The sequence below is a fragment of the Sphaerodactylus townsendi genome, linkage group LG10, assembly GCF_021028975.2.
Source record: "Sphaerodactylus townsendi isolate TG3544 linkage group LG10, MPM_Stown_v2.3, whole genome shotgun sequence".
In the NCBI taxonomy this organism is placed as follows: Eukaryota; Metazoa; Chordata; class Lepidosauria; order Squamata; family Sphaerodactylidae; genus Sphaerodactylus; species Sphaerodactylus townsendi.
The window spans coordinates 12188769-12206111 of NC_059434.1; the positions used below are offsets into that span (position 1 = coordinate 12188769).

General features: G+C 42.7%; 1 protein-coding gene across 1 annotated transcript in view; it reads right to left on the reverse strand.

Moving 5' to 3' along the window:
• Positions 1-516: 516 nt before the first annotated feature.
• Positions 517-17343, reverse strand: part of WDR19 (WD repeat domain 19) — a 44794-nt gene continuing 27967 nt past the window's right edge. Inside the window, 13 exon segments of the mRNA XM_048508714.1 lie at positions 517-803; positions 1813-1934; positions 2913-2989; positions 3822-3945; positions 5187-5337; positions 6096-6180; positions 7829-7903; positions 11513-11590; positions 13556-13573; positions 13576-13635; positions 14400-14420; positions 14601-14700; positions 15954-16082. Of these exon segments, the coding sequence (XP_048364671.1) occupies positions 1826-1934; positions 2913-2989; positions 3822-3945; positions 5187-5337; positions 6096-6180; positions 7829-7903; positions 11513-11590; positions 13556-13573; positions 13576-13635; positions 14400-14420; positions 14601-14700; positions 15954-16082 (1027 nt within the window). The 3' untranslated portion in view covers positions 517-803; positions 1813-1825.

The following is a 17343-nucleotide window of genomic DNA, read 5'->3' on the forward strand; positions in this document are numbered from 1 at the left end:
GAAAAATTTGATGCCTGCAGATTTTGCACTTTGTCAAAGAATTCAAGAAGATGCTTCAGTTCCCATGGATACCGGAACTCTGGCATTGTGACGTTGGCAGTTGAAAGATCCAGAAGATGCAGATCTCGGATCAGAGGCTGTGACTTGACCAGTTTCTTTTATATATGCGTTGAGTGGCCTGGTCTGGCCTTGAAACTTGTTAGCAAGGGTGTATTTGAAACAGGCTAGCTGCACATTGAAAGGCATCTGATTTCAGATCAGGCAGTATTTCCACATGATGTAAAGGCAGAGCACAGGTCTGTATTAACATCAGACATACAATCTGACACAAGAGACAACCAACCTGGGGGTTGGAAGGCAAGGGGAATTTTTAAAAAAATACTGAAAGCTGTTCTGAAGCGCTTTTATGCTAAAAAAGGAAGACATAAATCTTAAATATTCCAGCTGCTGCAGAAACAGAATCAACTTTGCATTAAAATATGGTTTGGCCCTAGGGCTAGAGAAAACAGGGCACGCTTCATTCAAACTTTTATTGTAAACTGAAAAGGCTATAGTACAAACAATCTATCAAAATATAAATATTTACAGGCTCAGAATTAGAACAGATTTGGAAACTATAAAATTTTTAAACAGCAGTACCACTGGATTCAAACCTTTGATGCTTTCTTGAATGCTGTAGCACTTGTCTTGGCCAATGTCTTCTGAAAATGCACACGGTTGTATGTTCTGACTCAGAAGTAATTTTCATCATGTTACACAATAGCCAAAATCCATTTTCTGGCACGTATAATGTTGTATCTAATCTGTAATGGTATAAAATGGTATAAAAACATAATGGTATAATGTTATAAAAACATAAAATGTCTTGAACTGTTTTACAGTCTTTCACATTGCAGGAGTTGGGAAAACAGGAGCAACGGACAAAAACTGCTGTACCCTGGGTGCTGGAAAGTCACAGGTGACTTAGGCCCCCCTGTAGGGTTTTCAAGGCAAGGCAAGAGCACAGCCTTGACATGGACTGAGAGAACCATGACTGCCCCAAGATCACCCAAGCAGGCTTCTCCTGTGGGAGTGAAAAATCAAACCCAGTTCTCCAGATTAGAGTCTGTCACTCTTAACCACTACACCACGTTCACTCTCTCTGTATTCTGTAGACATTTGTTTTAGAAAAGTATGTCTACAGTATACAGCAGCTTGCCTTATTTTATTTCAAGACAGTCAGAATGTAGTCTCCTATTAGATTCTTCTCCCCTCCTTGAATTAAGCCACAACACTGCGATATTGATGAATCTGGCCTACTTCTTACTACAATTCTTATATCTCTAACAAATCTAGTATTTTACCACAGGATGAAAAACTGGGTATGGGTATGTGTGTGCACATCTGGCACACCTGAAAGAGGTTGGGAATCATCTTATAAAAGGATCTGTTTGGTTAGACGGACTGATTTGTTAAACCAATTGCTGGTTCATGTCAATCCCTGTAAACAGTTAAAATAGTCTATTTAAGTTCTCTGATTAGTTAGTCACTGCAGCAGAATCCTGGGCTTTCATAATCCTCAATGCTGCTTATACTAAACTAATCAGAATGTTATTCTAGTGACTATATTCAAATTTCGGTTGTAGGTCTAGTTGGCTGGTATCTCAAAGCTTATAGGGGGGGCGGGTGGGGGGGAGAAGTGTTACTCCGAATAAAGCAGGCCTCCTCCAGATCTGGCATGGTCAAAGATGCCAGAGACCTCTGGATCATTATTTTAATTATTTCTAACAGGTAAGAATACCTCTAAAATTATAACAAAGGCCAAACACTTACTTGACTGTAATAATTATTCTACTTCAAGGTTGAGATGTGGTGTACAGTCAACTATTTTCATAAGGCTGACAATATTTACTTTTTCTGAACACATTGGACATGTGCTTTCATTCTGCAACAAGCTGTTTAGAGAAGATATCGAAAATCAGATTTATGGCTGTCAGAAACACAAGTTAAACCATCACATTTGTGTTTTAGCGGTTTTTTAAACTTTTCTTTAGAAGGATAGACTCCAACCAAGGGGACATTCACTTCAATGTTAACATTATTGAAATCTGTACACTGGGTTCACATGCATGTGGTTAAGGTCAAAGCAAGAAATACAAAAATAAGGCTAAAGTTGATGGTGCAAATAAAATATATGTATATTTTATTATTCAGATAAAAATTCCCTACATATTTTGCCAATAGGCTTCTTTGGAATAATCTATAATATAATATGCAAATACAGTACTTTTATCATTTTGGTGGCCCAGTTAAAATTATGTAAATAAATAAAACACTGGTTTTCACAACAAAACATTGTACAGTGAACTATTGCACTCCACGCTGAAAAGGGCTATGTGCAAAAATACTCTAGGACTTTTGGTCAAATTCTCCTTTAATAGAAAGTTTTTGACAGGTTGAAAGAGGAATTCTCTATTTCTGAGAAGCCCCTTGAAATGTGTGCCAGAAAAGTGCAAACTTTTATCTGCCAAGCCTGAGATGTGTTATGGAAATGGGGACCCCGTCTGCAGGAGGGAGACAAGTATGAATATTTAGTTAGCAAACCGTATTTTTCTTTTAAGTTCTGTATTCAGTAGTTGTCATCTGTTTAGATTTCCCTGTTAGCTTGTGTGTTTGTGTCCAGAATGAAACTTTTATACAATGTATACAAACACACTCACATCAGAGAAAGCATCCTTTGGTCAGAGGGAAGTACCTCCACTAGAAGCGCAGAGAAAGTTCACATATATAACAGCCAGAAAAATGGTTGCTGAATGCTGGCTCACAGTGAATTGAATTGCGGTAGTGCCAGGTTCGCTTTGAGGATAATGTAAAGTATCCTGGCCAATGAGGCAATATTGCTGTAGTTTAGGCTGAAAAGGACTCTCACTTACCTTCTGAACTCTGAAAACAGGGCAGGGAAGTCACAGTGGGGACACACAGTCCAGTCACCTTGCACCATATGCCGTCCCTAAACAGAACAGAACGATTAAACCTGAATGCTGTACAGTGCTCCTAGTTAACACACAACACATTCACGCCAAAAAAAGGATATTTTGTTGGATCATTCATTTGGATCATGAGGAAATGAACTGCCAAAATTAGACACAATTTGCAATGATGCATTTTTTAATGTGTGAGCATGAAAATTACAGAACAGGATCCATGATCTTAATGTCACCAGTTGGCCATGTGGAATAAAAGGTGAATCAATCAACACCTGGTTTGGCTTAATATATGAACTCTAGGACTTTTGGTCAAATTCTTGGCATGTATATATGTATGTATCTGTGACCACTAAAGAAGGCTCATAGGGCCAAAATGCATTTGGTCTGATTCATTGTGATCATGCTCTTGTTTTGCACATCATCAACTTTGGGATATTGATCTGTATTGCAGATTGTACGCGAAGGACTACTTAATCTGGTGCCTTTCAACCTAGAGGCTAAAGTCAAGGCCTTGTGTATTTTAAATTTGTATTTTAAGTGCAGTGAAGAATAAATTGTTTGTTTAATTTGTTTTTATATTGTTTCTGTTCAACCTTTGTGGTACCTAACACAACAACACATTGTCAAAATATCTGGATTCCAAACTATTGGTAGGAAGCCATGGGACGCCAAAAACAAAGCAATAGTGCCACATGTTTGAAAACAGAAACATAGAAAAAAAGCAGAGGAATTCAATTGAAGTGTGAAATTGCTTACAGATTTTTTTCCAGTAAACAGTTTATCAAGTCCATTACCAGAAATTTAAGGTGAGGTAGACTTAATTAAAAGTTGTCAGCTGTGTTAGTTAGTACTTACTGTAGCAATGCAGTAGGGAAGGTTATTTTTACAGCCAGGACAGAGAAGCTCACATTCAGGTAGCAAGAATTCACAATAGGGGCAAGGTGTTGTTGGCTCTTCGGCTTCTGACGTGTCAGGTCGTCTAGAAATGGAATGGAAGAAATCTATTAAGAAATAAAGATTGCCAGGTCTCATGTCTAATCAACCAGAAAAAAAACTGCTTTCTTTGACCACTAAAAATGGGTGTATTACATTAATTCCAATTGTGTGAGTCTTCAAAACAATTCCTGGTTCTGAGAAGGCCTGCTTGCCAACTGATTTTCAGCAGCTGGCCATTTTTCTGTTCAGACACAGATGGGTCTAGCTCTTCCATATTTCTTCCATATGGTGACATCACCCTCTATAGCAGGGGTGGGCAATTATTTTTATCATGGGGCCGCATAAGAAACAAAATATTGTGGAGGGCCGGGCCAAAAGGCTGAACTCAATTCTGCATAATAGGAGCTGATAAGTGACAGACAGGTGCACAGATTGTGAATCACGACTTGGAGATCGAAGTGGCAACAGTTCTGTGACACATACAACACTCATTTGGCACAAAGAATCATACAGAGCTTAACCCACCTGCACTTAGTTATCCACTGTGACCAATCAAGCAAAATGGGGAGACTTTTTTAGGTCCCTTGACCTACTTTTTTTCATCGACTTGTAGAAAAGTTTTTGAAAGCCCACTTGAGAAGCCGGGTTGCAGCTTGGTTGCCGGGCTTCTGCAGGAGAACTCTGCAATTCAGGTCGTCCGCCCAGCAAGGCCGGAAAGAGAATGGCTTTTTTTTGAGAGCCCATGCGCCATGAAGCAGGCCTTAAGGCAACCCGGCTTCTCGCGGGCTTTCAGACGCTCTCAGCTTCTAACCCAGCAAGAGCTGGGGGGGAGCCAGTCAAGCGTCATCGGCCATGGCCCGAGCTGGATGTAATCCGCGCAGGCCGTGAGGCACGCCTGGTGAGTCTGCTCTGGTATAGCAGTGGTTCTCCCAACCCAGGGAATTAGCGCTACCCCTTTAGGGGTCGAACGAATCCCTTTCATAGGGAATTAAGCCCTAAGACCAATCAGAAAACGGGTCTTTTTTTTTTATACTTTTATATATATACCAATTTTATGGTTGGGGGTCACCACAACATGAGGAACTGTATTAAAGGGTCGCGGCATTAGGAAGGTTGAGAATCACTGCTCTATAGCAATAGATTGGCCTTCCAGGATGCCAAAATACTAAGAGGTTAGCTCTCAGCATTTTGAAGTTTGCTTGTACCTAAGTCAGAATGCCTATAATCCCCATACCATCCTGACAAAAATTCAGCGAATGGACCTTGTAGCAATATGAACCTCACCTGACCATCGCTTCAATCTTCTTTTTATATTTCACATCAATTTTATTCCGGTATTCTGGTCTCATCAACATTGCAGCAAAACCAAATGCGGACTTTTTCAGTCCTGCTCGATGACATTCAATGACAGTGGAGGTCAGGATGGGGACAATGTCTGCAGGGAAACAAAGGCAACCAGGTTTCCAAGGGTTATTTTGAGCTCCTTCGAGTTCACTAGTCATAGTTTCCATAGAAATCCATCTATCAATAGCTATTGGCTATGATAAATAAATGGAACCTCTGTGAACACAAGAAACACATCCTTGCAACTCAGGTGGAGTAACCACTGGGGATGAAATTGTTCTCATCTCGTACTTTTTTAACCCCCAGCAACAGTCAGACACTGCCTAAGGAAGACATATTCTTGGATTCTTAATTATTCCCCCTTTTCTACTACCAGATCACAGCTCAGCATTCCAGTACTATTGTTTCTAAGAAAATTACAAACAAAACTTAGCAATGCCCCAAATGATTTATATCAAGTAGGAAGGTAAAGAGTTTATACAAAGAAAGGAACGTCACAGTGACAGAAAGAATAGGCATTTTTCAAGGATGTGCATCTCTGAAATTAAATCTTACCAAATGCTGTTTATTAATGAGTCAGAACCCTGATAGGATCAGTAGCTTCAGTCTCATTCCAGTTCACAGACGATCTGCTGGCACTTTGTTTTCCAAAACCCTTCCCCACTCTCCTCCTGCCAATAACTCTACAGGTAATTGTTTCTTTGACTCTAAACTACAAACAACTAGACTAAAATCTCCTACAGTCCACACTGCACTCCAATGGGAAAAAACTGTACTGATGGAGGCCACGGAGTTGTAATCTTTGGCCAAGGCTTTGGTGTCTTCATGCATTCCCAGCAGATGCCACACACTTAATGTGGAACTTGCTGATATTGTTGGCCACGCGAATCAGCATACGTGCCCCCTTCAAATGGTCACCATACTTCACGTGAATCTGAAATACAAAAGCAAGTTACCTTAAAGGTGAAAAGTTTCAATATTTAAGATCAGTTTGGACTGGGGCATTTTGTGCGGCTGAACTGTTATTGATACCGATTCAAGGAAGTAGCAAGCATCCGGAGTCAATCTGCAAAATATCACCCTATTTTGAGAGCATGTACTGTGAGCAATTATTTCACTTGATTCCATCCAGAGGGTGTTCCTGAAGAAGTAACAAATCAGTTCTGTGGCAGAGGTTATCATGACTTCATTCTAATTCCTGCAACAGCAGCTTGATTCCTTTTTTCCCTGTAGCAGCTGTCACAAACCACTGCTGACTGCCTTGTGGGAGCCAGAGCCCACTGCCCATGCAAGACATGTGGGCAGGTGGCCCTAAACCCAGAGGAGCAAACCAGGAAGCAGCTGCGTTGAGCCTGCTTGTTCCCTCCCCCTCCTTTGGGGGACCCTCTCCCAGGGCCATTTTTGCCACCCAATCTACCCTTGGACAGAGAAGAGTTTTTATGCTGAACAATTAAGTGCCTTTTAAAACGCCTTTTTCAATTTGATCTAGTCTAAATGGCGGAGAAGGTGATAAACTGTTTCTGGATTTCAACTGGATGAAGGGAAACATCAGGCTGGACGGAAGAGGGCGTGAGGCTGTTGGTCTAGGAGCTGTTGTGAAGGAACGTGCACGCAACCAATGGTCACAAGAGTGCTCTCTAGTGTTGAAGCTCAAAAACTTCACCATGGGTGGCCTGCGTCAGATGCAGCCCCAGTGTGGGAGTGCACAGAAGACCGAAAATGAACCACTCTTACCAACAGAGGTCAGGACTGCTGTTCTGTGCTTAGAACCCGTGGAACTGATATTGTTACTGAACACTCAGAACAAGGCTTTCCCTGACATCCTGTGTTGATGATTGTAGGGAGGGCTCACAGATAAACGGAGCGTTGGTCTTCAAACAAGAGGGCAAGTCATCTAAATCTGCCTTACCCAAGAGACGTGGAGATGGCGAAGAGAATAAAGAACTTGATATGGGACACTCCTTCACTTACTATCCCTTTTCATACTGATAAAAATACTGCAGAGGAAAGATGGCAACAAAAACACCTTCCGGAATGGTGGATCAGGTACGATCAGAACTACCACTGCACAATGCCCTGAACACCCAACCAAGCCAAGCCAAGATCAAGAAAGATACTCTAGTTAGTGGTACTGAAAGCCACTGAGATGTCCATGGGGACAAAAATTAGTAGGGGTACACTCCCACTGTCCCATTGGCTGTCGATTTCTGTCCTAAAATTGGCCTGCAAGTTGGATTCCAAAGAGATTCTAGCACAGCTCTTTCCCTGTCTTCTTAGTTCTCATCCTTTCTGTCACCTCCACAAATTCATGCAGTATGAAGTCCAACACCATTTTTGCTCTGTTTTGTCTACACTGGCTCTCAACCAGGCTGTTCTGAGTTACTTTGAGCTACAAAATGGTGCTACTTTCATTAACACACACCCTTCCAGGGCAATCTCATAGTTCCACCTGCAGAGGCACATCAGTTCCACCAATGTGAGTTTTAACAAAGAACAGTAGGCATTATCAGTATAGGATGAATATGTTTACACAGTTGTGTGCATGGCTTTTCTCTACTACTGCTACATTTCCAATGGATTACCTTTACTAAAATATAGCTGTGCAGAATCATCAGGTTCGTAGCCATCTCAGAAGGTATTTTAATTTTCTGTTTCACCTGAGTACATACTCAGTTATAGAACCATCATGTACGCTTCGGTAGTTCCTAAAAAAAGTACATATGTAGTATTAATAGATTGACATTTTATGTATCTAATTAATTAATTAGACACATTAATTAGATTAATTAGACACATTTTATTTGATCCTGAGGGATCAAACTGTGTGACACAGGGATATAAAAGGGATGTGACTAGTATATATACTGAAGAAATTGGCATGGGGGAAGTTTTAAAGCCACTTGCTCAAAAAGGAAAAAGATGAGGATTTCATTAATTCAAAAGAAATGAATCGATACTCAACTGTCAGTTTTTAAATAAGTCCAGAAGCACAACTACACATAAATTTGGTCACTGAACTTTCAAAATGATAATAATCTTGAGTAATATATAAACCTATTCAAATAGGATATTTAGATTTAAGGCAGATTAAATTTCAATAGCGAAGGAAAAAAATCACTTTCATTTCCAAGGCTTCGTGCTTGACTGGTTTCAGGACTACCCAACATTAATGTGCAAAATGTATCATGGAAATAACAAATACAAATTATCACTTCTTTGCTTTCCACCTGACTAGAAAAGGATTATTACAAGAAAAAATGCTAGTCTAGTGCAGTCTGCTGGTGTTACTTTCTACGGTTGTTCTGAAGTCAATTGATTTACAGTACTTTATATAATCTTGCAGTAAAAAGATTCACAAGGTAGTCTATCAATCAAACCCAAACATTAGCGCAATAACTCCACAGCTGATGTTACGGCTTCCAAAATAGCACAACACAACCCACAAAACCAACAGCAGCCTAACAATTAAACGGCAGATTCAAATGCCTGGTGAAATTCAAATATAAAAGAGGAAGTAAGTGAGAAAGGAAGCTGGGGGTTAGATCCAGATTAAAAGTTCAGTGCAGTGTAATTTCCCGGTCTCCCTTCTCACACTACACACCACTGATCTCCATTAAACATCGCTGCTGGTGAATAAAGGGCCTGGAGTAACAAAATTGAGGGGGTCTATCCAGAGGTGGGATCCAACCAGTTCTCACCACTTCTCTAGAATTTTTTTCTGAGTGCCGAGAAGGGGTTACTAAAGCAACCTCCCCTGCCCACACAGGGGACTGAGTGTGCGGCGGCCCCACTGTTTGAATCCCACCACCATCGGAACCTGTTATTAAAATTCTTGGATCCCACCACTGGGTCTGTCACAGGAACAGGGAATTGAAGAGAACTGTTAATTTAGTCTGGATTCAGCCCTGGATTCCACAATTCTGGGGCAAACTGAAAATTTGCTGTTCCTGATAAAGGCTGATAAACACCCAACCAACACGGTATTCTGAGGAGGGCCTCACTGGCAATCATCTTTCTAGGCAGGGGTGAGACAATGGAATGGATGTGGCATGGATCCTGTGGCACAGGGAGAACAACTGATGGAAGGGACAGCAAGCCCCCAAACCTCGCATCCCCCGGGGCTAATCTCCTATATTCTGCGGGAGACAATGTGTTGAGGCAGGCAATGGGCATTTCCCACTCTCTCCACGCATCCCCTAGAGCAGCGCTTCCGGCATCCCTATGACTTCGCCACAGAGGCGCTGTGCTTGCATTAAGAGCGCCAGGGATGCTCAAAGGCGGCTGAGGGGCGACAGCGCAGCTGCTGGGCGGCCAGGCGCGCCTTGTCGCCACCCGCCGTGGAGTTCCCTTTGGGACCCCTCTGCCACTTTGAGAGGAGAGTAGCACAGGGCTTGGGTTAAGTGGGGAAAGGCCCAATGTGTTGAAGATACGCCTCCCCCCGCGCCCTCCAGCCACTGCCTTCACTCCAGTCACTCATTTCACTCAAGGGTCAGAAAAGCAATCTACAACTGCTCAACAGAAAACGAACTGGTTCCATCAGTGGGAGCACAATGAGTGCCCATACCTGCACACACTGCTCTTCTCTCGGCACTATGATGTGGCTGTCCTGGTAGCCTCAATGCACTGCTTCACAGCTACCATGTACAAATCAAATAGGTATTTACATCCTTCATTGGAAACAAAACAAGATATTTCTAAAGAGACCTCGCACAGTGGTATGTACAGTTGTTGGGATCTTTATACACAGTTTGAGTAAGCATTTGGGACTCTTTTGTACAACCTTCTGCTTAGAGCCTGGATGTCCGCTTTCGAAATTACCTTCCGTAAAACAAGATGGTTGGTAGCCATTAACTATATTGCAGTAACTCTACCCTTGCAAATTTATGACTTTTCTACATTACCCAGAGACAAACCCAGGTCAGCCATTGTGTACACACTCCACAAACAGATGCAACCACTCATGGCTCCTGAGAAACACATAATTCTTCCATTTCAAAATGTGCTTGTTACATTAACACTTCACATTTTTAGGTTCACATCTAAATTGTTTTAAGTGTGCATCTAAAAATGTAACATTCAAATGTGGCTTTACAAGTCAATTAAAACATGTCATAGTCACTGGATGCTGTGGAGGTCTGGGAGCCTGTTTCCCCTGCCATAGTGTAAACACAGGTTAACGGAGCTTCCTGCAAAGCATTTCATTTGTTTTCAAATGTCAAAGAGGGTTGAACACGGTGAGCAACTGGATCTAGGGTACATGTTATGGAACCTCTCTCAGCAAGAGAATACTATTTTCATAGAACTTTCCTGACATGCAAAAGCATAGTGAGAAGGCGGCTGCAAACTGGCATCAATCAAAAGAATTACTTAAATTATAACTACTGCATGGCTATACATACAGATAGAAAAGCATTAATATAAAACACAAGGGCAAAATAAGAATTAAAATAAAACATAAGGGCAAAATAAGCACATAAGTATCACTGGACTCTACCAGAAGAAGACAAACAACCCTGTGTAAAGTAGTGGGGCAGAGGAGAAATGGGCACCTTCAAGAAGTTATGGGAAAAAAATGTAGGGAATCTGGTGTATGTATGGTGTAATACTGAAGCATTCAAGGAGAACCCTCAAATGAAACTCTGCTGTGGGTTGGAGCCTAGATATCTTTTTTTCCCACCCAAGAAACTTTCTAGATATCAGATCGTTCAGGAACTACACAATTCATCTGATTAGGGAATTCGTGTTCTCTGAACATTCTGAGAGCCACGCAGGTTCCCTACCCCTGCCCTAGATGTAAGAAGTTCCACTTATATTAAATCCAAACTCTTCTTCTACTTCTTCTGACCCCATAATCATGGCTTTAGAGGGGTCTGCAACCTGCGGCTCTCCAGATGTTCATGGACAGTTGGCCATGCTGGCAGGGTCTGATGGGAATTGTAGTCCATGAACATCTGGAGAGTCAAGCAGGTTCTAGACCCCACGCGGACCTCTTTGGGCATCGCATAGTGGTGGATTTTGGGGGAAAGCAAGGAACCTTCTCTGGGTGCTACACAGGATCCAACCCGTTGATACTGTAAATGGGATTCAATCATGGGACACTCCACCTACAGTCTCTAGTGGTACAGTCCAGGCACAACTTTACTTCCTCGGCCACAAGTGCTGATGGACTTTGAAAATCAATATTAGGTGTCAAGTTTAGATGAAAAGCCTTCAAGGGCTACCAAAGGGTAAAATTATACTGTATTATATTGTGTGTAATTTAGTACCTTTGGTACTCCATCACTCTCTCCCATGAGGTAATCTATGAGTTGATTAGTCAGAGTTTCATCCTTTGCCTGTCCCACCTGTTGGGAAAACAACGCATTTCAGTGAGAAAACAATTAAAACCCAATGAAATAAACAGTACTTACAAACAAGCTACAGATCTGCAACTTCCAGACTTGCAAATAGTTATACTATGATGAAAAACCCAACCCAATGACTACATGCCATGTTTTTACTTTGAAATTAAAATAAACCCTATTAAACCATCAAATCTTTTATTGGCATAACAAACAATACAGATTAGTAGAGATCACAGAGTAATATAATCATGGTTGCAACTTAATGACATAACAGGGACTTAGCCACCGTTTCAGAGATAGTGGAAGAATAATTGTTTAAAAGATTATAATTTTTTTGTTGGTCTGATAGACATTCTTAATCACTGGAGGGTCAGCAAGTTGGCTATTCCATAGAAATGGGCACTGTAGAAGCATATGAATGACTGATTCAGTCTGCTTCATGCTGCAATCGTAGATTCTGTCCTGGTAGGGATCCTGTCCTGGTAGGGATCCTGTTGTTACAGCTGAAGGAAGCACATTGCACCTTGCCAAAGAAAGAGCTCTTTGCTGGTTGGGTAAGATTAAGGACGTGATTCGGCCTCCCCTAGCTATGTCCAAGTCCCTTTCGCTCAAGACAGGTCTAGGAAGCTTCCTCACCACCGGCAAGAATTCTGTCAAGGAAGTGCAGGGCTGCTCATGACGCGCTACATGGTAGCGCGGCTTAGCAGGAGGCTGGCTTCACGCGAGGAGAGGCGGACTCTGCATGGAGCCCTCAATATTACAGCCGTCAGCCGTTTCAGCCACCACTCACGCTGCCTGAACCTCCCTTACACCTCCAGGGGTCGGAGGACAGCCTGCATGGGGCTTCTAGGCCCCAAGACAGTGCAGGGCGCATTTCCACTGCATGGACATTTGGCAGGCAAGGCTAAGAGAGGGATCGAAGAAGGCTAACGTGTTCCCGGCGGTGCCGCTTGCACACAGCCTGCAGGGGACATCTGTATTTTCTCTCAAAAACACCCCTTAGCAGAGTGGGGGGTGTTTTGAGGACTCTGCCTGACGCCACCCCTGAGGGAGGGGACAGGGTCGTGGCCACATTAGAGCTTCTGGCCTGTAGCGCCGCCAGAACCCATGCCTGTCGCAACAGTGGCCTGGGAGTTCGGCGCTTTTGCCGGGCCCCTCAGGTCAGCCGCTTTTCTTTTGGCCCGTATGCAAAAGGGCCAAGGGCACCCTAAAAAAGGGGAGGAAGCAGGACCCCTATTTGTCGTAATCTGCTGAAATACTGGAATTTCTGATTAATTAATCTTTGCTTAAGGAGCAAAAGATTTCACGAGCAGGCAGCATAGCTAGTGACTGTAGTGTCAATCCCAATGTTAATATTTTTTGTATTGTCGAAGGCTTTCACGGCCAGAATCACTGGGGTGCTGTGGGTTTCCGGGCTGTAATGTGGGCCTGTTCTAAAGGCATTCTCTCTTGACGCTTCACACCTGTATCTGTGGTTGGTATCTTCAAGAGGGATCTGATAGTAGGACTGGAAGGCAAGTGGAGTATATATACTGTGAGGTCAAAAGGTGAGGCCATCTGAATAGAGTAGCCTGGCATGTGAGTCACAAAGAAGTTAGGGTTAATATTTTTTGTTCTACTAAGGTCCACTTAGGTTCTACTAAGGTCCACTACTAAGGTTCTACTAAGGTCTACTAAGTCAGAATTTTGAAGATCTACAAGAGACTGGTATGTAAAGCTTCTGAGTCCCTCAAAGTTAAAACAAGAGAGATGTAGCCAGAACCCTAAATGTGTACCAAGGTTAATGGCTCTAATCCTGGGTAAAAAAGGTGTTGACCAGTTTCAAGACGAAGGACAAATTAAAATAAACAAAATTTAGTTACTTTGGTGCTGTTTCTCTTCTTAATTGTTGTAACAGAGATTGTGGAATTCTAGTAAAAGGACGAGTCACTGTCTCTCTTTCCCTTGCCAAATGAAGTTTCTTACCGTCTCTATTGCCATTTCCTATAGCCAGTCGTGGAACAACTATCTGTATGTTTGGATCCTTTCAAAAAGTGCTTTAATGCCTGAAAAAAAGGACACGCAACATTTAAAGAATTATATCTGAACATCTTATAAATTACTGTTTTGTAATCTTCATTGTTATGCTTAAAGGAACATATAGTATATAAAGATACATTTTGTGTTCATATGTATTTCTGCATTTATACTGACTCAGAGGTTAGCAGTTGGATAGCTAGGAAGGAAGATTTCAAACGGTCAGGAATTGCACAAACCACAAACAAATAACATAATTTCCCCCCACACTGTTTCTATTTCATGAATCAATGATCTTCAAGTTTCTAATGTTTGCAGGCAGAAACCATCTGAATGCCAGCTCTGAGAGACGACAACAGAGAACTCTTGGCATCCATACTGCACCTACTCTGTATTCCTTCCAAGAAAGCACTCCTGCCTGGTCACCTCACTGTGTAAAAAAATTGCTACTCCTAAGATGGATTCACTGGTCTAATCCACATGGCTGCTATTCATGTTTCTTCACTATATAAGCTACAAACAATGTTGGAATCTAAATGAGTCTCCCCTGACTTTTTTGTACAGTGGTTTCTGGTAGGGTGAAACTTCTTAACAGTTGCAATCCAGAATGGAGTTACTTGTTTTGGACTGAACTGTAAAGTGTTGTGTAAATACACAAGAAACTATGCACTATCCAACTCACTGTCTGCAGAACTCACTTTGAATAGTAAATATCATCCAAAGGATTCAGTGGTGCTTTATGCTAAAACTTTGATGGGGATGCCTCATCATAGTTTGAAGTACAGACACACACCTCTGAGTAGTGACTGCATATCTCGCAGGCGTAGGATTAACATTTAGTAGTTTACACAATCCCCTTGTGTATCCCACAGTGAATAGGCTGACAAAGACACAATGTGGTAGGCTAAAACACAGCTAACCCAGTAAGTTAAGTTGCAGTTTTTATTCTTCTCAATACTCAACCCCGGACATGCCACTGTGTGTGACCACACACAGAAGGAAAGAACTTCCCAGCCCGAAGTAAGCTTTTCTCCCCCTTCAAAATATATAAGGCAATACTCTGATAGTTCTTCCCATTTGTGGTGTTCTCGAACCTGCACAGCGGGTGGACATTTGCGAGTGAAAGAAAAATGTGTACCTTTTGTCGGATGAGCTCCCTCTCTAAAGGAGAAGTACTTCATTAAGCTTTAACTGAATCACAGACACTCAATTAGATATGTATTGTCAAGTCGCCAACAAAGGCTTTACGGCGGATTGAGAGGGGTGCTGTGGTTTCCAGGCTGTATGGCCATGTTCTAGCAGCATTCTCTCCTGATGTTTCGCCTGCATCTGTGGCTGGCATCTGTGGATGCCAGCCACAGATGCAGGCAAAACGTCAGGAGAGAACGCTGCTAGAACACAGTCATACAGCCTGGAAACCACACAGCACCCCACTAATTAGATAGTTTCACCAAGTGCCCATGTTCTTCAGCAGTAGAAAAGTTAGATCTGAGCGCAGAAGCACCTCAGAGACCAATAGGATTCTAGCGGTATGAGCTTTCAAAAGCACTGACAAAGACAGCTTTGACTCTCTAACTCTGTTGGTCTCTGAAGTTCTAATGGACTCAAATCTAGCTGCAGGAATCAACTGGCTTCTATTTTGTGTTGATCTCTTTATTGGCAGGACATACCTCATAACAAATTGTACAATGTAATTTAAGATTAAAAACAGATACACATACAGGTAGGGTGGAGGGCGGATAAAGAATAATGTACAGGCAATAAAGAAATGAGGGAGAGAGCCAGCTGGCATAGTGATAAAGAGTGGCAGACTTTAATCTGAAGAACTGAGTTTGATTCCCCTCTCCTCCACATGACGCCTGCTGGGCGACCTTAAGCCAGTCACAATTCTCTCAAAACTTTCTCAGTTCATGTGGTGGCAGGTGAGGGCAAACCATCTTTGAACCTATCTTCCCTTGAAAACCGTAAAGAGGGCAGCAAACTCAATTGACCCTGCAGATTCTTGCCGTAGGACTGACTAGTTCGATCATCCCCTGCCAGCATCATGCTGGCAGGGGATGATGGGAACTATAGTCCATAACATCTGGAGGGCCGTGAGTTTGACACCTATGCCGTAAAGGGTCACCATAAGAGAATAAGAAGAGTTGATTTTTATGCACCAGTTTTCTCTCCTGTTAGGAGTCTCAAAGCAGCTTAGAATTGCCTTCCCTTGTGAGGTAGGTGAGGCTGAGAGAGTTAAAAGAGAACTGTTGCCAGCTCAAGGTCAACCAGCAGGCATACACACACACACACGCACAAACACAGGACAAAGAAACAAACTATAACTGTTATTTTTGGGCTGTGATACTCACTAATTATGTCGGCATAAATCTCCATCTTATTGTGCTGCTGGGCCAGGGAAAAAGCTTCATTATTACATTTGGACAGGACCAAAAATTGGATGGCAGAACCGTAGTCACCTAATTGTAGAAAAAATCTGAAAGAGAGCAAAGCATTTCATGATTTGTTTAAATTAAAACATTGTTATTCAGCAAAGGAACGTCAAAAGGGAGCAGGGTCAGTTCAACTCCTGTTCCGGGCCAGAGGAGTAGGAAAAATGACAGGCAGTGGCCTCCATGCTAGAAAAGCATGCAGGACGGAGGGCACAGCATGACTCCTTCGTGATCCTTCAAGCCCCACCAGAAGTATTAAAAAGCAGTGTGAAAGAGCCACACTCTTCCTTCTCTCCAAAAGTCCAGCCTGCAGGAAATGGCAGATGCCTACAGAGGCCATTGTGACATCACAGAGATCTCTGTGATGATTTCCCATTTCCTGTGGGAGTGACCTCCAGGGAAGCATGGCTCTGTTGTGCCCCTTTCAGCCTGGGCTAAGCTGACAGAGTTTGAAGGAGTACAAAGGAAGTGCATTCTACTCCTTCTCTACTCATCGCCAGGACCCAGAAAAGACAAATATAGGTAAAGCAACATCTGCTCAAAAGGGTCACTGATGTCTACTCACTCAGTGTGGAGATACTCTAGTCCAGGGGTCTGCAACCTGCGGCTCTCCAGATGTTCATGGACTACAATTCCCATCACCCCCTGCCAGCATGGCCAATTGGCCATGATGGCAGGGTCTGATGGGAGTTGTTGTCCATGAACATTTGGAGAGCCGCAGGTTGCAGACCCCTGCTCTAGTCGAAGGGCATCTCACTTTAGGGAGGATCATAACAAAACACAAAACCCTGAGGTCTGACTCCACAAACTTCAGCTTTGCGCCACCTGCTCCGTTCTCTACCCAAACAGCTAGAAGTCAAGGGGCAAGCTTCCAACCTTCCTGGGATTACAGTTAAGAAAAATCACCCTGCAGTGTAATTACTTGAAATGTGGCGCCACGGTTCTGTGACCTTGAATACCTATGACAGTGGTGGCGAACCTTTGGCACTCCAGATGTTATGGACTACAATTCCCATCAGCCCCTGCCAGCATGGCCAATTGGATATGCTGGCAGGAGCTGATGGGAATTGTAGTCCATAACATCTGGAGTGCTAAAGGTTCGCCACCACGGACCTAGGAAGTCAAGCTTGAAACCACCTTTCACTCCCAGCACCTGGTCTTTTATCTCAGTTCCAAAAGATTAGGACTTTGGCACAGGGGAATCCCCACTGACGATTAAACATGTGACACTCATGCGAAATATCCAGGTTTTGTGCAAAATTCCGCACCGCTTTCCTGCCGATCACGGTTCTGGCACTCCTTGTC